The sequence below is a fragment of the Pelophylax lessonae genome (genome assembly GCF_965119305.1).
Source record: "Pelophylax lessonae genome assembly, chromosome: 12".
Classification (NCBI taxonomy): Eukaryota; Metazoa; Chordata; class Amphibia; order Anura; family Ranidae; genus Pelophylax; species Pelophylax lessonae.
Window position 1 is genome coordinate 151,478,026 of NC_138779.1, and position 22,882 is coordinate 151,500,907.

General features: G+C 43.1%; 1 protein-coding gene across 1 annotated transcript in view; it reads left to right on the forward strand.

The window, feature by feature from the left end:
• Window positions 1–44: 44 nt before the first annotated feature.
• RNF214 (ring finger protein 214) overlaps window positions 45–22,882 on the forward strand; it is a gene marked incomplete at its 5' end in the record, with an annotated part of 106,776 nt that continues 83,938 nt past the window's right edge. Inside the window, 3 exons of the mRNA XM_082274699.1 lie at window positions 45–98; window positions 215–414; window positions 10,493–10,561. Coding sequence (XP_082130825.1) covers window positions 45–98; window positions 215–414; window positions 10,493–10,561 — 323 coding nt within the window. The remainder of the gene's footprint in view (window positions 99–214; window positions 415–10,492; window positions 10,562–22,882) is intronic.

Sequence of the window (22,882 nt, forward strand, 5' to 3'; positions counted from 1 at the left end):
AATATTTTTATTGTTTTTTGTGGGCCTGAAGGAAGTAAAGTGGAATGTTGAACTTGTGTTTCTTTAATATACACCTAGGCTATTTCCCACTAAATCAGGTAATATGGATAAAGATCATATAGGATTGTACATACCTTCTACATTTTTCAGGTTTGTTTTTTTTTTTACCTACATGTTACTTACAAAAATGTATGATTTAGGAGCACATTATTAGCTGTGCCCTTTACAGAATAGATGTATATGTTTGTTTCATGATATCATTATTCTGCTACAGGATTATATAAAATCTATTCAGGATCTGACAATTAAGAGGGAAGAGTTCAGGAAAAGGGTGGACAAAGAAGGGAGAGAATTTTCTCAGAAAGAACAAGATCTAAGCACTGAACTTTCCAAACAGCAAAGCAAGAGTGAGAGGTATATAATCATACATCAGAATTTATCTTCCTCTGTGCTGATAATATAGATTTTATGCCTTTTATGATGTGATGTAATCTCTTATATACTGTGTGTGTGTATTTCCAATTAATAGCCTACAGCTTGCATACACAGAAAAGGAACCTACATTTTTTGCTATGTCTACCTTTTTAACTGCTTCAATACCGGGCACTTTTTCCCCCTTCCTGCCCAGGCCAATTTTTAGCTTTCAGCGCTGTCACACTTTGAATGCCAATTGCGCGGTCATGCAACACTGTCCCAGAATGAAATTGTTATCATTTCACACAAATAGAGCTTTCTGTTGGTGGTATTTAATCATCGCTGGGTTTTTTATTTTTTGCTAAAAAAAAAATGAAGAGACTGAAAAATTTGAAAACATTTTTTTCCTTAGTTTCTGTCAGAAAATGTTGTAAATAAGTAATTTCTCTCCCTCACTGATGTGCGCTGATGAGGCTGCACTGATGGGCACTGATAGGCTGCACTTATGGGCACTGATGAGATGGCAATGATAGGCAGCACATCTAGGCGGCACTGATGGGCATTTGTGTGCAGCACCATTGAGCAGGCACTGAAAGGCAGCACTGACTGGCATCACTGGTGGGCACAGATTTGCATCACTGATGAGCACTGCTGAGGCTGCGCAGATAATTAGGGCACTGATGGTCAGTGCCCTGATTATCTGTACAGGTCTCCCCTGTGAGGAGATGCCACTGATCGGCTCTTCTCACACTGTCAGTGTTAAGAGTGTGAGGCGAGGAAAGCCGATTAATGGCACTTCTGTGTTTACATGTGTGTGGACACAGCTGATCACATGGGTAAAGAGCCGCGTCATCGGCTCTTTACCGAGATCGGGGTTGCGCCGTGTCACGGGGACACGTCGCAATCGGGCCAGCATGGTGAGACTGCGGCAATGTCATATGTCATTGTCCTAGAACAAGAAGGAATCCCACCCCTTGTCATTTGTCTGGCAGGAGGTTAAAGTCGGTTCACATATATGTGATGCGGAAAACACAGCGAATCCTGTGCCTTTCCCACGCCGCATTGGAATCACACAGCATTCGTGCGATCTACTGCAGGTGTTAACGTTAAATTAACAATACCCTAAAACAGCTTGCAAAACGCAGTACTATTGCCGGAAATCAGATCGCATGGCTGTGAACACCCATAAGATCCGATTCTGGTGTGGGGAAAAAAAAAAAGAGTCCTGCACTATTTTGGTGTGGATGTGGTGTAATTTGAGCCATACAAAGTGAATAGCTCAAATTGCACAGCTAGACATCGCATGTGATTCGCACAGGAATGCGGTGCGATTCTTGTGCGAATCACATGCGATGTGCCGCATCATGGCAGTGTAAACCTAGCCTTAAAGTGGCAAAATTCTCTCAGGTACACTTGCAGACAGTAAGGAATATTGCAGGCATAATGTCTAGCGCAGGGGTCTCAAACTGGCGGCCCTTCAGCTGTTGCGGAACTACAAGTCAGCCTATGGGAGTCATGCTTGTAACTGTCAGCCTTGCAATGCCTCATGGGAATTGTACAATAGTTCTGCAACAGCATGAGAGCCACCAGTTTGAGACCCCTGGTCTACCGCATGATTAAACAATTATACCAAACAGGTGTTGATATTCAACAAGGTAACATTTTAAAGGGTAACGCCAAAACAAAAACAGCAAAATATGGCAAAGAAATCACAAAGAAAAAAATAGCATATACAATTTCTTCATAAACTATATTGTAATTGAATGGTATTAAAAAAATTACCCTTGCTTTTTAATGCTCTGTAACTTTCTGTAAAATTGAATGCAATGTTGCAACATGGATGCGTTCTTTACACAGTTGGGGTACAGAACACCTTCCAGAAATGTCATTTCCTGCTTGTGTGGTTGGCTCACTGATTTTCCAAGAAGTTTGCACTAAGATACATGTCAGATTTTAGGCATCCTCTGCAACAAAAATGTCATTTTTGGTGAGATACTTCCAGAGGGTTAATCACATCTGAAGGGATCCAGGCCCTGCTAGTTTCCTCATTAGAACCCTGCAATTGCATCATCTGATTGATAATGAAAGTCACTCCCATTCACATTTGCACATCGACATAGACAAATGGTCAGCTATTTGTTCAGAGCAACAAAAGATAGGAATCTGCAACAAAGTTTGTTAAAATCCCGGTAATGTATATTAATCACCCAGAGGGGATTGTTTTTTTTTCAACAAAAGTAGATTTTCTTCCTCAAAATACAATCATTAATAGCATAGGCATACCTTTTTTTATTTTAGATAGAGTAAGGGAGGATTACAACCCCTATTGGTTCATTATTTGCCATCTGTGCCCCATTGGTTAGATTTCCCTTCACTTCCTGTCCCATAGCCAAAACAGTAAGTGAGAGGAAATTCCTGTAAATTCAGGGAATCCCTTGGGGACCCCCAGGCCAGCAGAACTAGTGTCCCCATTGGAAGATTTCCCCTTTACTTCTCTGAAGACAACCCAAAATTTTGTGATTTTTCTTTTACTTTCACTTTTAATGCTAATGGTAGACAGCACAAATAGAGTGAATGAGCACAGACAGCAGTAAAAACCTGACAAGTGTTCTAATCTTTCTCTACTCTGTCTAGAACTAAAGAAAAGGTTCTGCCTTTAGTTAAACTTTAACCGCTTCCTGCCCACACTGTAGCCAAAAGATGGCTACAGCGTGGGCTTACTTTGCTTGGAAAGCGTGCATGGATGTCCTCCCATAATTGCGCTGCCACGCGGGCAGTGCACTCTGGGATCGTCAAGTCCTTCGGCCTTGGCTGATCACAGATGGGGGTTAAGGGTCAATCACAGCGCCCCTTTTCCATGTGATCAGCTGTCAGCCAATGACAGCTGATCACATGAGGTAAACACAAGCCAGTTATTGGCTTTTCTTTCCTCGCGCTGACAGCCTGAGGAAAGAAAAAGAAAGCCGATAACAGGTTTCTTTTAAAAGGGATATCGGTCCCAACAGTGCCCATCAGTGCCTCATCATCAGTGTCACCTATCAGTGCTGCCTTCCAGTGGCCATCAGTGCCACCTATAATAGCCTCCTCCTCAGTGCAGCCTCATCAGCACACATCAGTGAAAGAGAAAAATTACCTGTTTGCAAAATATAACTATGAAAATTTTGTATTTTTTTTTTTTTTTTTTCTTCAAAGCTTTTGGTCTTGTACAGGGTACAGTTTTTCATGAATGTGCAATTGTCATTCAAAGTGTGATAGCGCTGAAAATTGGCCTGGGCAGAAAGGGGGTAAAAGTGCCCAGTAGGCAAGTGGTTAAATCAAATAGAATTAGCTGTGCAGAAGGAGTGAATCTGGGGGAAGAAAACCCATGCTCTAGGAACAAGTTGAGGTCGCTAAAGACCATTTCAAGTCTTAAACAAATGCAAAACTGAGCATGGAAACAAGGCACAGTATGGTTTTATTGCATCAACAAGATCTTTAAATTCCCAAATGTGCTGGCCAGGTTGTTTTGTAGAACCCCAAAGAAGCAGGCCATTGTTTTTTTTTTTTTTCTTTTTTTTTTTTTAATCAGGCAGTTTTTATTAAAGATTTTTCTTTTGAAAATACGTTACAAACATTTCTGACAGGAAAAGCAAAGCGTCCATACAGCCTTAACGATAGGCATATGAACAACATGTTGCTTCATAACAACATAAAGAATAAAAACAAAGATACATTGTGCATTCTAATACTGGTAAAAAACTATAAACACTCAGCCCATTTGTCACAATGAGCAGGAAATTTGGACCTTGTAACTACACCAGCTCTCTAACATGCTGCCGAGCACAACCAGAGGTCCCAGACCCTGCTTAGTTTTTTGGGACACCCCCTGTGTTTGTATGTTAGTGCTTCCCTTCAAAGGTTTGTATTAACCACTTCACTCCATTGTGAAGTTGTGGGAGGGGAGGGCGAGAGCCATTTTTGTAAAATGAGTTTAGGGGCAATATACAGAACCCTAGTCTAAAGCAAGTTGTACTCAGCCAGTAAAACTTCTTCCAGGAATAATGCCGAAAACAGTCAGTTTAGGATCAAGAGTGACTTAGACAGAACATATACTGTTGAGTATCTGAAATATCGCAGTCCAGTATCGGTGGAGCTTAGGACAACGACATGCCATATGAAAAAGAGCATCTGTTTACTACACAACGTGGTCAATTTTGTGAGGCCGACTTGCTCCAAGTGTAACTGATGATGCGTGTAATGAACTCTATGTAAAATAAGTGCTGCTAGCTGCTACAGTAGGCTGGCTAAAATAAGACATTTGACTATAAGTGCTAGTGAACTGCTGCTACCATTAGATCAAGCTCTCTGAGTCTTGAAAAAAATGCAACTATAAAACCTATGAAATGGTGCGCTGTTCTAGTGAATATTACAAAATGCTCATATCAATATGTGACATAAAACATGAAAAAATACTTTCATCAATCGTGCATCGAAATATCATAAAATATCTGTGACATAGTAACCAAAAAGAGTGCAAATTGTTGAATAAACATGCATTGTAAAAAATGTGGACAAAGTGAGAAATACAAAATAAAATATAAAAATAAACAAAACTTCTGCTCCCAAGACGAAGCAGTATTAGTCCCGGTTCATATACATGCGATGACAGACATCGCATGTGATTTGAAGCCCACTGCTCTGCAAATTACATGCAATGTCTGTGCAATGCAAATTCAGCTATACAGATTGTATGGCTGAATTTGCATTGCATTAAGAAGTAACTCACACAGGGCCCTTTTTGGATCTGCACCAGAATCTGATTGCATCGGTGTTCACACCCAGGGCTGGGGGCCCACACAGGGAAGATGGATTAGTGAGGGGCGACTCTCTCTTTCTCAGCAGATAAATGCTGATAGCAGGGAGAGGGACAGATCAGATTTGGGTGCTGGAGGAAGATTTCTGTATTTTGTTGTCCATCACTAATCCCCCTCTCTGTGTGGGCCCCCCTGTGTGCTCGGGCCCTCTACAAGAGGGCTGGTGGTCCCCTCCCTATCAGCGGCCCTGTTCACACCTATGTGATCCAATTCATGTCTGAACTGACAGTTTGAACTGTGATATGTTAACTGATCTGGGGGTGTCATTACCTTTGTATTGAGACCCCCAGCGATTTGCATATGGCAGTGTGAACTGCCTGCGAGTTGAGTGCGATGCGGGAACCCACAGTGGATTTTCAGGGTTCCTGCATCGCCTATATGTGAACCGAGACTTAATAAATGAGTTCACAAAGTATTCAGTGCATAAAGTGCTCCACAAAAATCTTCAGTGATGAATAGGTGATTTCTAATATGTAATCCAGCCATCTGGAATCCACCCCTATGTGCAATGTGCGCTCACCTTTAAACACATATGTATCTCGCAATATAATCAAAGTACTCCTCACAGAGATCCAGCTATCTTCCCTTTAGATCCACCTTTATCCATAGTGAATGGACTTCATGGGCATATTTAAATAAAACAAGATGGGTTCATTGTGCAGTGCGTTTAAAAATGTATTGGTTAAGAAAAAGGCTTCATCTAATACACTCACATTTTCAAATGCTTGTATTCCACCTTAAAGTGTGTCAAAGACATGGGGCATATACAGATGATAGAGCGACTCCAGCTCACCCACTACCTCGGCATGGGTCACGGTGACACCGGATCTATGCCTCAATCTGCTTGGTCAGCTCTCTGGGCAGTGCAGATTCATCTGTCCTCCCTTCTCCCTGGAGAAAGATTTTCTCGATCTTCTGATGATGGGCCCACCTGCGCCAAAACCTGGAGCTCTGCAAAACCTGCACTAGACAACAATGAATAGCTTGTCATCCTTATCAATCCTATTCATGGTTATCTAGTGCAGTCAGCATGCATTGCACATAGAAGTGGATACCAGGTGGCTGGATTACATATTAGAAATCACCTATTTAGCACTGAAAATTTTTATGGAGCACTTTATGTACTGAAAACTTTGTTGACTCAATTTGATTTAATAATACTGCTTCATTTGGGAGCAGAAATTTTATTTTATTTTGTATTTCTCACTTTGTCAATATTTTTTACAATAATGTGTACTCTTTTTGGTTACTATGTCATAGATATTTTATGATACTTCGATGCACGATTGATGAAAGTCTTTTTTCATGTTTTTTGTCACATATTGATATGAGCATATTATAATATACATTTAAATGTTCACTAGAACAGCGCACCATTTCATCGGTTTTCTAGTTCTATGTAAAATGAACTATTGTGTCAAGCATTGGGAGAGTGAAAGGGAGACAATAGGAATAAGCTCTAGGGTCTGCTGCCACTGGTTATCCTCTAGCAGAGGTAAATCCTCCTACCTTTGCCTACAGCTCTAAAGCCTCATACACACGATCAGATTATCGAACGATCTTTCGTCCGATTTTTGTTGCATGCTAGTCTCATATTGAAAGTGAAGAGGTTACTTTCATATGAAAATTCCCGTATGACAGAATTCAACTTCAGAAGTGATGTCATGTGTTGAATTGTTTTGTATGTGTTCTTTAGTTTCCGAGCATGCCTAGTCTTGCTCTCACGATTTTTTTCGGACAAAAATTTTACTAATTAAACAAAAATCAGACGTTGTGTTGACGTACGATAAAAATTTTTTAGCCTGCACATCCAGATTTTGTCCTCAGAAAATTCGTAATCAGCTGTTGAAAGCACTGTACTAACAATCCGAAAATCAGCAGATCGTTTTTGCTTTCGATTTTCGTATTGTGTGTACGGGCCTTTAGCCATTGGTAAGGACTGAAAACACAGTGTTAGGCCAAGGAAGATGTGCAGCACATTAAAGACACATTAGGCTGACTTCTCTTTGCAGTTAGAAGATGTCCAGTGGCAACATCAACGTACTCCTGGCAAAAACCAGTAGGACCCTGGTACAGCTGTATGTATGGAGAAGTCTGATCTGAAGTTGCCTGCATGGAAGATGTGCACTTAACAAGCTATACTTTTGACATGAAAACAAGGTCAAGCAACCATCTATGCACAAAAACACAAGAATTGGTGTGCACAAAAGCAGTAGATGCTCTGGACTGATGAGTCCAAATATGAAATATTTATTTGTAACCGAAGGCAGATTGTTCACTGAAGACCTGGAGAGTGTGCTACAAGGATGTCTGAAGCATGGTGGAGGTTCCTTTCAGATGTGGGTCTGCATTTCTGCAAAAAGAGTTGGGGATTTAGTCAGAATTAATGGTCTCCTAAATGCCAATATTGCAGGCAGATACGTATCAATCATGTAATACCATCAGGGAGGTATCTAATCAGTTTTAAGTTCATTATGCAGCAGCAGGGTAAAAGTCATAAGGAATTCTATTCAGTGAAAAAGAAAAGGGAGTCCTGCAAGAGAAGGTATAGCCACATTTTTTGCAAGTACCTAAATCTTTTGCATAGTACTGTGTGTATGCACATACAGTGTGTGTATGTAGATATATTTTTTATTTTTTCCCTTTTACTTTCTATTTGAAAACAAATTGTAAAAAGAAATGGAAGGTAAAATTGTCCCAAAACCATTACAGTTTCCTTTTTGTTAGCCCAGCACGATCAGTAGATACGGGATGGTGAAATGATATGCAAATCCTGACTGTTTTTGTAAAAGCTGAGCTTCACTCCACGTTCAAAGGGAAAGTCACCCTCTCTTTTTGTCCTGTTTGCCATGATCACCGAAAGTGTAAGAAAATCACACATTTTGGATTGTCCCCAAAACAGTAAAGGGCTTGTTTACAGTCACTTGCTTCAAAAAAAATGGCTTTGGACATGCTTTTTTAAAGCTATCTGAATGCCAGTCAAATCTCCTGTCACTAAATAAAATGGTTAGCTTACAGTCCTGTTAACACCTTGCATTTTGCTTTGCCTCAAAATGTATACCCCATGTCACTTTATTGCTGCTTCAAAGCATTTTCAGAGCCTCCATAGAAGTCTATGACAAAGCTTGCTTGAAGCACCTGAAGCTTTTGAGAGGCTTTAAGTCAGCTTTAGTTTTGCTTTGTTTCGGAGAAATTGCAGATAGGAGATATCCACACACACACAGGGCATCTGCCAAGCTTTCATTAAAGCTTCAAAAAAGCATCACCAAAGCATCATTTAACCACCACCTGAAGCATTACAAAAGCATCAAAAAACAATGTTGAAGCAGTAAATGAGCCCTAATAGAGGGGAAATCTTCCACAAAAGGGATTTCCTATCCCTTCCTTTTGTGGTCTAATGGGACACAGTTGGCAAAAAAAAAAAAAAAAAACTGATCAGGGTTATAACCCACTTTTCTCTGTCCAAAATGAAAAAAATGTTGCCTTTAGTTCAACTTTAAATGTGATGGGTTGGCGAACTACCCAACAGTGAGGTGAGAGAGGCAGGGCCAAGCTAAGTTGCAAATATTTTCAGCTAGATCTATTGAGCTTTTTGCATATTGATTTAACCGAATGTAACCTATTTTTATTACATTTTTTATACAGTGCATTCGGAAAGTATTTACAGCGCTTGACCTTTTCCACATTATGTTATGTTATGTTACAGCCTTATTCAAAAATAGCTTATTCATTATTTTCCTCAAATTTCTACAAACATTACCCCACAATGACAACATGAAAGACGTTTGTTGGAAATCTTTGCAAATTTTTAAAAAATAATAAAGGAAAAAAATCCCAGTTACAGAAGTATTGACAGCCTTTGCTCACTACTTTGCAGCCTCAAGTCTTTTTGAGTATGATGCTACAAGCTTGGCACACCTATTTTTGGTCAGTTTCTCCCATTCATCTTTGCAGAACCTTTCAAGCTCCATCAGGTTGGATGGGAAGCGTCGGTGCACAGCCATTACTCAGTTTGGCCAGACAGCCCACTTTAGGAAGAGTCCCGGTGGTTCCAAACTTACGGATGATGGAGGCCACTGTGCTCATTGGGACCTTCATGGCTGCAGAAATTTTTTTGTACCCTTCCCCCAGATCTGTGGCTCAATACAATCCTGTCTCGGAGGTCTAAAGTTAGTTCCTTGGACTTCATGGCTTAAATTGTGCTCTGACATGCACTGTTAACTGTGGAACCTTATATAGACAGATGTGTGCCTTTCAAAATCATGCCCAATCAACTGAATTTGCCACAGGTGGACTCCAATCAAGTTATATAAACATCTCAAGGATGAGCGGTGGAAACAGGATGCACCTGAGCTCAATTTTGAGTGTCATGGCAAAGGCTGTGAATACTTCATTAATGTACATGGGATTTTTTATTTTAAATAAATTTTAATAGATTTCAAACAAACTTTTTTCGTGTTGTCATTATGGGGTATTGTTTGTAGAATTTTGAGGAAAATATTGAATTTAATCCATTTTGGAATAAGGCTGTAACATAACAAAATGTGGAAAAAAGGGAAGCGCTGTGAATATTTTCCGGATGCACTGTATATGCTCTGTCTCATTTGACTAAGTTGGTGACAGATTTATTTTAAGTGATATGCAGAATTTCAGATTTTTTTAGATGATCTTTTTAAAGTAGAATTCCAGAATTAAACAAATCCTAAAACTGCTCTTACCCCCTTCTAACAGCTATACTAACTTCCCTGTAGAAGAAAGATGCATATACTTGCCTATTCTCAGCCTGCTCTGGTTTGCTCTCCAGGGGATCGGCTCCCCTGTGTCCTCTAGCAACAGTTTCAGAGGAGAGGGGGCAATGGATGGTTAGCCGTGACATCACCACTCTGAGATTCCAGTTGTTGTTGGAGCACTCTCTCTAATCTCCCCTGTAGATGGCACTGGCTGACACAGGGGAAATCCCATGACCAAGCCAGAGCAGTCTAAGAATAGGTAAGCATATGTATCTTGAACAGTGTAGTTAGTATAAGAATTTTAAGTGTACAGTGTAGTTAGTATAAGAATTATAAGGTGGTGTTGGAGCAGTTTTAAGATTAGATAGTTTTAGCCTGAAATTCTACTTTAATAAAATTGTATTTTGTCTGATTGTGGAAAAATGTGAAAATAAAATAAAAAATGTGCATCCATGTCAGTAAATTTTAGTAATTAAATATACTCCTTTTTTTTAGCCTCAAGCAAGAGCAAGCAGAGCTTGAAAATAAGATCGCGGAGCTACTTGCTGAGCAGGCTGCAGAAAGGTGGGACAACAGTGCGAGGCTTTGTATATTTTTTATTCCTTCATGTTTTCTAAGTAAGCTGTAAGGATCCACTCTGCATATGAGGAGGAAATGGGATTTAGAAATAAAAAAAAAAAAAGTTTGGCAACATATTTTTAACTGTTTGAAATCCCTTCCACGAGTCAGTCCCTGGAATTCATAGAAACTGACACAGACAGATTTGGAAAAATGTTTCTCATGTGTTCTAAAGGTAGTACAGCATGCTCCAAATTCATGTACCTGTCTAGAATTTGGCACATGCTGCACCACTTTCTTTATCGTATATCACAGGATACACAGCCGGTTATACGCCATCTATAGGTGAATGTACACTTGCAGATCAATCAAACAGGAAGTCTTCGCCTATATAACCCTCCTATACAGGAAGTACTTCAGTTTTTTTGCCAGTGTCCGTAAGGTAGTGGTCACTGATGTGCTACATGTGCTGGTGAATCATACTGAGATCCTGAACAGTTTTTTGCTGAGAATTCGAGAAAAGCTGTCAGCTAAAATGGATGGTACCCGAGCCTAGTTGAATAGGAGAGAAGAATCCTTAAGGTTTGCCTGTAATGCAGCCTTATGGCGCTGGACTGGCGTAATGGAATCCTGTGCAGTGTTTGTTCTGACTAAGGTGCTTTTCAGCAGGGTGCTATACATGTCCAGTGGAGTGGACCCCCAATTAAGGGAGATGAGTCCCTGAAGGTCTTTTATGACAAAGCCCGTCATGATAGGTGAAGGTTGGACTTCTGTTTATGAATCAGAGTCCTGCATCAGGAATGGTAAATATGCATTTGCAGTATCTCTTTTTAAAAAGAAAAAAGAGAGACCTGACTGGTCTTTCCTCCTGTGGCCACTGGGGGCAGTGTGCCGTGGTTATGCTCTATGCTTCATGCTTCTCAGGAGTGTTGGGCTGCAGTTTCTCCTCCACCCACTAGAGGGCATGGGATCGCTCGGTATGGCCTGCTCTTGTCAGTATAGGCAGGAAGTAGAAGGGCAGCCATTTATGTGGAAATACCACGTGGGCTGAAGGATCAGCAAGGCCTCTTGAGACGTAACAGCAGCTAATGGCTACATACACGTGCACGTGCTGCGGGTGCGGGAAAGGCACTAGAGGCACGACGGGGATAGTCCACCACAAGGCCACCAGCCTATAGGGGGCCTCCAGCCATCTGTCTTAAATCTTGTTATAACGCCTTGGGCATCTTCTATTAGCATACAACACCTTCTTGTAGGGGAGAGTGGCATTAACAGCGGTCAACCAAGAAGACATGGTGGGGGGAGATGACTGCATCCACTTTTGGGCTATCAGTTTCCTGGCTGTGAATAGGGTTTCACAGAGAAAATGAAGTGTGTATTTATCTATATCCTCATCAGGGAAGATCCCTAGAATACACAACTTAGGATCCAAGGTAACCGGGCAGCCCATGCAATCATGCAGGAACTGGACAACCTGCATCCAGTACCCTTGCACGTCTGGTCAGTGCCAAGGCATGTGTCCAAACGTACCTGGAGAGCGCTTACATCGGAGGCATATGGAGGAGCGAGAGGAGTCAAACCTAGCCATCCTTACCAGGGTGAAATAGGACCTGTGGGTAATATAGATTTGCGTGAGCCGATCCGACAGCTTTGGAGACACGAGAGTGCAGGCCTCCAATGCATCACACCAGTCTTCGTCATCTAGCTCCCCAACATCCCCCGCCCAGGACTCCCGAACACCATACGCCAGTTCAATGAAAAAAGAGGGCACAGCGATTGCAAAAATAATAATGATAAATGTCTTCAATAACCAAATATATAGTAATGTTGATCAAATATGTGCAATTATCCAGTGTATAAAGTGCAAAATGTGACCATAAATATGAATAAAATATTCTATTAATTAATAAATGTCCAATAAACTCCAATAAAAAAATGAAAGTTCAAATTACTTGTGCACAGAGGTGCAATATGTGACCAAAAAATTAAAAAAAAATATAACAAAGGTGCTTCAGTGCAGGTATTAAAGTGCTTAGGATGATCACTCGTGCCAGGTGCCTTGAACCCCTTCAAGAACCCCACTCACCAGAAAGGGTGGACCCTTGTTAGGGGTCAAAATCGCTTGTATTATAAGGGATCGTTCGATCTGTATTCCTGGCTAGATGAACTTTATGACATGCCAAATCTTCTTTTAGTGTAATATAGACTGGTGTAATGTTCCGGTACCTTTGGTACCCTAAATTACACTTTCCACAAGTGTATGCGCCCCACCATTTACTTTTGGAAAGGTGCGCATACACCTTTAAGACTGGAGCTGTCATCACCCAGCGCCGGACTAGATGGCTATTTAAAGCGCCGGTTCTCACTCACATGTGTTCGTTCAAACACCCTTACCTGGATGCTAACCTTGCTTGAAGCTTCCATGCTTGCAAGCTTACTTCGCTGACGGAACCTCGCTGCGCTGATCCCTGTATCCCGCTACTGGATCATCCGCCTCTCCTGAACCACCCTTCGGCTGTATCGCTAATAGTGCTAAGTACCCCGCAGGGGAATTCTCTATAAACTTATACTAAGCTTACACTATCTAGCTCTGCATAGTAAAGACTGTTTATCACATCTGCATAAACTAGATTGCTAGCTCTTGAGACTACTGCTACTTTTCTGCACTGGGTTGATCTCTTTTGTATGTCCACCTGCTATTCTATCATCTGCTATCATACAACATTGCTAAACCTTCCTGCATCCATCTGCTACTGTCTCACCTTCAAGTGTCTATCACCTACCACCTCCACTCAACCTATCCCTCAACCTTCATCATTGTGTTACCACATACATAAAGTCACTCTAGGAACCAGCTTGCTAATTGTGTGTATTTACTGGCTGAAATAAGACCTTCCACACATGATGAGTCATTGAGGTTGGGAATGGTATCTCAGCATATCTCTTACATGACTACTGACGTGGAACTATTTCTGCAGCTGAAAATCCACACCATATAAGAAACGCAGAAGCGTTACAGATTGAACGAACCTAAAAATGGATTCAGCAGAAATAACCACTCAGGTGACACAATTAAAACAGCAAGTATCTGCGTTAATACACGCACTTGCTGAATTAAAAGAAGACAATCAGGCTCTGTCGCAGCAGGTAATTAGACTGACACAACTTACCTCTGCTCAGTCCCCTGAACCCAAGATAAATCCCCCTTTGGTATTTACAGGCGATCGCAAAAAAATTCGCGAATTTAAAAACGCATGTGAGTTACTTTATTTGCTAAAACCTCGTACCTACCTTACTGATCACATTAAGGTTTGTACTATTATTTCTTGCCTATTAAGCAATCCTCGAGCCTGGGCAGATTCTCTTTTTGAGAAAAACGACCAGCTTCTCAACTCCTATGCCTTGTTCCTGGCAGAGCTCACTAGCCTATATGATGACCCCAATAGGCAGAGTACTGCTGATCTTCAGTTAAGATCCTTGAAACAAGGAAGGAGGCCTGTAGAAGACTTTGTCGCAGAGTTCAAGAGATGGACCCTTGATTCAGAATGGAATGATGCATCTCTGAAAACCCAATTTAGGCTTGGCCTATCAGAAGCCGTTAAGGACGAACTCGCTCGAGCGGATCTGCCAAAAACCCTGGATGCATTAATACAACTCAGTATTACCATAGATAGAAGACTACGAGAAAGAAAGGCTGAAAAGATGGGAATGCCATTATCCGTTTCCTCTCAGATTCCGGCCGTTGACCCCGTTCCTATGGAGGTAGGAACCATACGCCCACCGCTATCAACTCTGGAAAAAGCCAAAAGACGAAATGAAAATCTCTGCTTGTACTGTGCATCCCCGGATCACAAGATAAATGTCTGTCCCCTAGTCAACAAAAAGAAGGGTGAGTGTTCACATGTCTCTCTAGGAGGATTGACAACTTCATTCACTAACCCCTACATTTCTGTTTTTTTGACATTACAGTGGGACCAGAACAGGATTACTACTAAGGCCATGATTGACACAGGATCTTGTGGAAATTATATGGATATATGTTTTGTTGCTTTAAATAAAATTCCTATTATTTCTAAACTCAAACCTGTCTCAGTAAGTCTTATTACCGGTGTTCCGTTATCCTCTGGTCCGATCACCGATCAGACACAAGCACTTCTCGTCACTATTAACGAGTCTCATAGGGAGACTTCTACCTTCGATTTAATACCTTCACCCCACTTTCCCATTGTGTTGGGACTTCCCTGGTTACACACACACCAACCAACCATAGATTGGAAGAAACGGTCCTTGACCTTCCCTTCTTGTTATTGCAAGGAAACGTGTAACCTCCCGTTTTCCGGGAAGATTCTGTCTGTGGTGACAGATGAGATTGCACCACTATGTTATCAGGATCTTTCTGAGGTTTTTCTTGAGAAAAATGCTCAAGCATTACCTCCTCATCGAGACTATGATTGTAGCATTGATCTACTCCCAAATAGCAAATTGCCATTCGGTCATGTCTATCCTCTTTCACAGGATGAACTTGCCCATCTCAAAACCTATTTGGATGAGAACTTGGAAAAAGGTTTTATTAGACCTTCCACTTCTTCCACAGCAGCAGGACTCTTTTTTTGTTCGCAATAAAGATTCAAGTCTCAGACCTATCATCGACTACAGGAAATTGAATGCTATCACAATAAAAGATCGCTATCCTCTACCGCTTATCCCTGAGCTCATTGAGCAGGTGCGTGGAGCTACCTATTTTTCAAAATTAGACCTGAAAGGAGCATACAATCTCATTCGAATCCGTGATGGACACGAGTGGAAGACTGCATTCAGAACTAGATACGGATTGTTCGAATATCTTGTGATGCCATTCGGCCTATGCAATGCCCCTGCAGTTTTCCAACGATTTATAAACGATATTTTTAAAGACTTACTAGATGTCTGTGTTGTGGTATATCTGGACGATATACTTATATATTCACGGACCCTGTCGGAACACATAAGACATGTAAGACTTGTATTATCGAGATTGCTTGCACATAATCTTTATGTGAAGCTGAAGAAATGCTTGTTCCATAAAGATGAGGTACTCTTTCTAGGCTACATCATATCCAAAACAGGAATCGAGATGGACATGAGTAAAATATCCTGCATTCAGGATTGGCCTACACCAACTACACGCAAGGCGCTACAGCGATTCCTGGGATTTTCAAATTTCTACAGGAAGTTCATAAAAAACTTTTCTGCTATTGTGAGACCCCTCACACAGCTCACTAGCATAAAAATACCATTTAAATGGTCAGAAGAAGCAAATAAGGCTTTCCACTTGTTAAAGACAAGGTTTACTTCCGCTCCCATATTACGCCATCCAGACCCATCCCTCCAATACATTCTGGAGGTAGATGCGTCAAACATGGCAGTAGGAGCAATACTCTCCCAACGACCTACCCACACTTCACCACTTCATCCAGTCGCCTTTTTTTCTAAATCCCTGAGCAGTCCCGAGATAAATTACCCCGTGGGTGAAAAGGAACTGCTTGCTATAAAATTGGCTCTGGAGAATTGGCGACATTTACTCGAAGGCACCCAATTACCAATAATTATATACACGGACCATAAAAACCTCCAATATCTTCAGACTAGCAAAACTCTCTCGCATCGACAGGTACGATGGTCACTATTCTTTCTAAGGTTTAACTTCCTAGTGACCTACACACCTGCAGATAAGAACAAAAAGGCGGATGCACTATCACGACTAACTGAAGAAAACTACTTTGAAATCCCTTCCGTTCCTATAATACCTCACAAACGCATTATTGGAGTTGTCCGTTCCTTAAAGGAAGAGGTTCTGCATGGTATAAGTTTGGATTCACCCCCACCACAACTAAATACTGATACAGAAGGCTTCCTCTACTACAACGACAAACTTTACATACCACCTACCCTACGCACCAAGATCTTGGAATTATCGCATGATGTGCCTATGGCAGGACATATGGGTATGACAAAGACTTTCAATTTGATTTCTCGACAATTCTGGTGGCTTGACATGAAAACATCTATACAAAAATTTGTCTCTTCATGCAATGTCTGTGCCAGGTCCAAAATTGACACTACGAGACCATCCGGTCTACTATGCAGTCTACCAATACCCCAAACTCCATGGGAGGTTTTGTCATTGGACTTCATCGTAGAATTGCCTCCTTCCAAAGGATTTAATACCATCTTGGTGTCAGTGGACCATCTGACAAAGATGGCACATTTCATTGCTATTCGCAGACTACCTTCGTCCAAACAAACGGCAGAACTCCTAATGAAACATGTCTTCAGATTACATGGTATCCCAAAAACTCTTCTGTCTGACCGTGGATCCCAATTTATTTCTAAATTCTGGCAAGAACTATGTCACATACTACGGATTGAGCGGAAGCTCACTTCTCCTTACCATCCGCAGACCAACGGACAGACTGAAAGAGTCAACCAATGCATCGAGCAGTATTTACGTTGTTACACTTCTTACCAACAGGATGATTGGTTGGATCTTCTCCCCCTGGCAGAATTTGCCTACAACAACGCAACTCACAGTACAACCAAGCAGAGTCCGTTCTACTTGAACTATGGGTTCCATCCCTCTATTCTCCCTCCACGCATCCTTCCTTCAAATAACCCAGTAGCCTCAGACTATCTTACCCAAATAAAGGATTCTCTGGGTTTACTAAATACTACCATAGCACACGCTCACAGTCAACAAAAGAAGTACTATGATCTTCGTAGAAGACCTTCTCCACAGTATACTATCGGGGACCTCGTTTGGCTCTCAACAAAAAACTTGAGACTGAAGATCCCTAGCAAAAAGCTTGGACCTCTGTTCTTGGGACCTTTCCCAATCAAGAAACTTATTGGAAAAGCTGCAGTGCAGCTTACATTGCCAATGGACCTAAAAATCCATCCCATTTTCCATGTGTCGCTACTAAAACCCCATGTTCCGGACCAAGGAATAAGGCCTAATATTCCACCTCCCCCTCCTGTACAAGTTGAAGGTGGAGAAGAATACGAGATAAAAGAGATTCTGGATTCTCGTATCTACAGAAGAAGACTTCAGTACTTGGTTAGATGGAAGAACTATGGGCCCCAAGACGACACCTGGCTAAACACCTCTGACATACATGCCCCTAGATTAATCCGCAATTTTCATGCGAGATACCCAGACAAACCAGCTCCAGAGGCCTTCAGGAGCAGGCCTTAAGGGGGGGGTATTGTAATGTTCCGGTACCTTTGGTACCCTAAATTACACTTTCCACAAGTGTATGCGCCCCACCATTTACTTTTGGAAAGGTGCGCATACACCTTTAAGACTGGAGCTGTCATCACCCAGCGCCGGACTAGATGGCTATTTAAAGCGCCGGTTCTCACTCACATGTGTTCGTTCAAACACCCTTACCTGGATGCTAACCTTGCTTGAAGCTTCCATGCTTGCAAGCTTACTTCGCTGACGGAACCTCGCTGCGCTGATCCCTGTATCCCGCTACTGGATCATCCGCCTCTCCTGAACCACCCTTCGGCTGTATCGCTAATAGTGCTAAGTACCCCGCAGGGGAATTCTCTATAAACTTATACTAAGCTTACACTATCTAGCTCTGCATAGTAAAGACTGTTTATCACATCTGCATAAACTAGATTGCTAGCTCTTGAGACTACTGCTACTTTTCTGCACTGGGTTGATCTCTTTTGTATGTCCACCTGCTATTCTATCATCTGCTATCATACAACATTGCTAAACCTTCCTGCATCCATCTGCTACTGTCTCACCTTCAAGTGTCTATCACCTACCACCTCCACTCAACCTATCCCTCAACCTTCATCATTGTGTTACCACATACATAAAGTCACTCTAGGAACCAGCTTGCTAATTGTGTGTATTTACTGGCTGAAATAAGACCTTCCACACATGATGAGTCATTGAGGTTGGGAATGGTATCTCAGCATATCTCTTACATGACTACTGACGTGGAACTATTTCTGCAGCTGAAAATCCACACCATATAAGAAACGCAGAAGCGTTACAACTGGATGGTATTCCTTTCACTTTAATGGCCCTGTATGGCTCCAAAAACAATAAAGATCCCAGAATAGTGAAGCCCGTTTTGATAATTTTATTGGCGTAATAAAGAAAATATACTCACAAAGTAGGTGAAAGTATAAGCAGAAAGAGTATCACATAAGGTTCCGGGAACGCCGCGTGCGTTTTACGGCAAACTGGGAAGTGAACCGGAAGTTGACGTCAGAAGATGCCGCACAGGAAATTACGTTGACGGGTTTCGCCCTCCCACTTGGGCGTTATCACAGACCAGTTCGGTCTTTATCATACGCCAGTTCGGTCGTCTGCTTGGTACCCAACATGTCATACAATTGGGAGATGAGTTTTTGATGGTCCTGACCACTAAGCACTTCCAGTATCTTGAATGAGGGCAAAGCAGGCAAATTGCGCCCAAAGGGCGCGCGTGACCTGCATATAATAGAAGCACATAGAGGCCGGGAGTTGAAATTCCTCTTGAACCAGAGGAAACGATTTGATGGCACCACCTGAGATGACATGCAACAAGAAATATATACCCTTGGACAACCAGATACCTGGGTCGGGAATATGGAGGAGCTCTGGTAAATGACGATTGCACCACAGGGGAGTCATTGAGTGAAACCCAGGGTCCCCGGTTTTGGAGAGCACAAGGTCCCACACCCGCCTGTGCTGAAACAAGAGACCACCACGTTCAGCAGATGCCGAAGAGCCACCTACCCCCCGAAACAGATCACAGAATGGGTGTGGGAGCCGCGAACCCTCTCCATGACTAATCAGCGCCACATACCTGTCAAGGTCCTGTTTGTCCAAGTAAAAATATGGGACAGCTGGGCTGCAAGATAGTATGTCGCTAAGTCTGGGACGGCCATACCGCCAAGTTTAGTTGGCTTTTGGGTATGCTTCCAAGACAATTTGTGTCTAGATGATCCCCATATGAACGTCTTCAGGATTCTGTCTAGTGACATAAAGTATTTATAAGGGATGTAAGTAGGGGAGTGCCACAGCATATATAGAATCTTAGGAAGAAGGATAATTTTAACCAGGCCCACTCTGCCCATAACACCCAACGGTAACCTAGCCCAAGTCTGCGTTTTAGTCTTAACCAAATCAAAAAGGGGTTCAATGTTTAAAGAGATATATTCTGTGAGAAACCGAGTCACATGCACGCCCAAGTGTTTAAATGTGGCAACCCGTGACAGGGGGGAGCCGCTTGGTCCGCGAAGGATAAGGGACTTGTCCCAGTTAACCGACAGGCCCGAAAATTTACCAAACTGCTGTATCACAGAGAGGGCCCGCTGCAGAGAGGGACCAGGGTCAGAACGTATGGCCCTCGCGAGGGGCTCTACTGCAAGCGCATACAGCAGCGGGGAAATGGAGCAGCATTGGTGCGTACCACGAGACAGAGGGAACGGCCGAGAAGTCCAGCCGTTAGCCACCCCTCGAGCACGCGGGTGGTTGTAGAGGATAGTGAGCCGTTTAATGAAGTTGGGGCCAAAGCAAAACCTACGGAGACATTGCCATAGGTAAAGCCACTCCAGAGTCAAAGGCTTTTCCAGCGTCACCACGACCCTTGTACCCACACAGTCATGAGGAGTCTGAAGGTTCATGAACAGTCACCTAGTATTGAAAGCTGTGTTTTTTGCCGGCATGAAGCCTGTCTGGTCGGGGTGTATGAGGGAGAGGATCACTGCGTTGAGCCTCAGGGCCAATAGCTTAGCCAAGATTTTGATATCACTTTGAAGTAAAGATATGGGCCTATAGGACTCCGGGTAATGGGGATCCTTGCCCGGTTTGGGGATCAAGACAATCAGTGCCTCACGCATGGAGTCAGGTAATGTACCTTCGTCAAAGGCAGCCTCATACACCCCGAGCAAACAGGGAGCCATTGTCTCGGAAAAATGAGAGTAAAACTCCACTGGTATGCCGTCAGACCCAGGTGCTTTAGCCTTCGCAAATCTCGAGATGGCAGTGGGGATCTCCTCCACCGAGATAGGAGCCTCGAGCAACTCAACCTGTGAAGGGGTCAACGTGGGAAACTCGAGTGCATCCATCAGCCTGGTAAGATCAGTGGGATCATAATCAACCTTGGAGGAATATACTTCACTGAAATAGGAGGCAAACACCTCCGCCACAGGTGAAGGGTCAGACGAGTCCCCCAACAACGAGGAATGAAGTGTGATAACCACGGGGGGTCTGGCATCCATATGTGCTAAGTATGCCAGCAATTTGCCCGCCCGCTCACCGTGTTCAAACACCCTTTGTCTGCTGAAAAACAGTTTGCGGTTAGCCTGTTCCTGGTAGAGATGGTCAAGGGCCCGGGTTTGGAGACGGAGCTGGGACAATAAATCCGCAGAGGGAGACTGGGCATATCTGGCTTCCGAGGGTCACCTACTTGTTGTTCGGCTCGTCGCAGATCGGCCTTCGACGCCCATTTTATGTCTAGAGATGCGCAAAGAAAGGAGTAGTCGGGCGTGACCCTTGAAGGTTTCCCAAATAGCGGAGGGGGTCGCAGTGTCAGCGTTAGTACCGAAGAAAAAGTCCCATTCATCGGTCAATGAGTCAAGGTCAGGTACGTACTTAAGCCAGAACGGGTTCAGACGCCAGTGACATTGTGGAGGGTTGGTAAACGGAGTAGACTCTATTAGGTACGGGGTATGGTCTGATAACAGGCGCGGACCAAAACAGGCACCGCAGAGTCTGGGCGAGAGGGCCTGGGAGATCCAGATGGAGTCTATTCTGGACATGGTGGAATGGGTAGCCGAAAAGCAGTACACTCTAGTATTAGGGTATAAGTATTGCCAGGAATCTAGAAGTTGAGAACTACGGAGGAGTCTGTGGAAACGAGTATCTCGGTCAGGGCAGACTGGGGAAGAGGGTGGGCCAATCCTACCTAGACAGGGGTTGGATACCATGTTAAAGTCTCCTATCCAGATGGCTGGGATGGATGGAAACCTAGACATGAAAGCCAGTCCCTCAGCAAGGAGCACAGAGCTAAAAGGGGGAGGCACATACCAGGCTAGTAAAAGGACTGCATGCCCACTTATCCTACCAAACACAAATATGTACCTGCCCTGGGGGTCTGTCACTACCTCCTGAGTATCAAAGGCAACATTCCTAGATATGAGCAGCATGACACCCCTAGAATATGAGGAGTGTGACGCTTGGAAGGACCAGCCCACCCAAGGACGGCGTTATGCACCCAACAGGTTACCCTCAACATGTGTCTCCACCAGGGCGACAATATCCGTCCGCTGTTCCTTTTAACCACTTACCGCATATCGACGTAGGGCTACGTCGGTAAACTTTGCGGGCTTATACCGGGATGATGCCTCTAGCTAGAGACATCATCCCGGTACCGTGGTTTGAAGCCGACGGTCGGCTTTCCGTCGGTAACGACCGATGCGGCTCGGGAGCCGCTCGATCGTTACCCGGGGGGGCGGGAGGGGACATCCCCCCCCCTCCCGCCGCCTTCCGTGGCTTTGTTCGGGGCTCCCGTCCCACCGGGTAACGATCGAGCGGCTCCCGAGCCGCATCGGTCGTTACCGACGGAAAGTCCATGACGTCACTTCCGGGTTACTGTGCTGCAAAAGGCGGCAGTTTTAAAAAACGGCTGTATGCAAAAATGCCGTTTTCGGCGTTTTGCATACAGGGAAGTGTAGTGGAGGGGTCTAGGATCTTTTAGACCCTCGATCCCTCCATAAAGTGTACCTGTCACACACATTGCTGTCACAAGGGATGTTTACATTGCTTGTGACAGCAATAAAAGTGATCATATTTTTTTTTTTTAAAAAACCTGTAATAAAGTTGAAAAAAAATAAATAGGAAAAAAAAAAAAAATTTAGCCGCCCCCGTCACCGTTCGCTCGCGCACAAAAAAAAACGTATACGCAAGTCGAGCCGCGAATGAAATCGCTGTTCAAACCCCACATGTGAGATATCACCGCGATCGCCAGAGCGCGGGCAATAATTTAAAAAAAAGAGCTACACTCTACCTCTAAACTGGTAACCGATAAATAAATTTAAAGCGTCGCAGATTGAGATCTCTATTGACCGTAGTTTGTCACCATCCCACGGGGGGGGGGCGCAATTTTAAACCGTAACATGTTGGGTATCTATTTACTCGTCGTGACATCATCTCTCACAATATGCAAAAAACTTTACTTTTTAGTATTTTACTAACTTATTTTGGGCTAACTTTACTGTTTAGTATTTTTTAAATGCAGTGAAATGTGATTTTTCAAATTTTTTCCAAAAAAATGGTGTTTT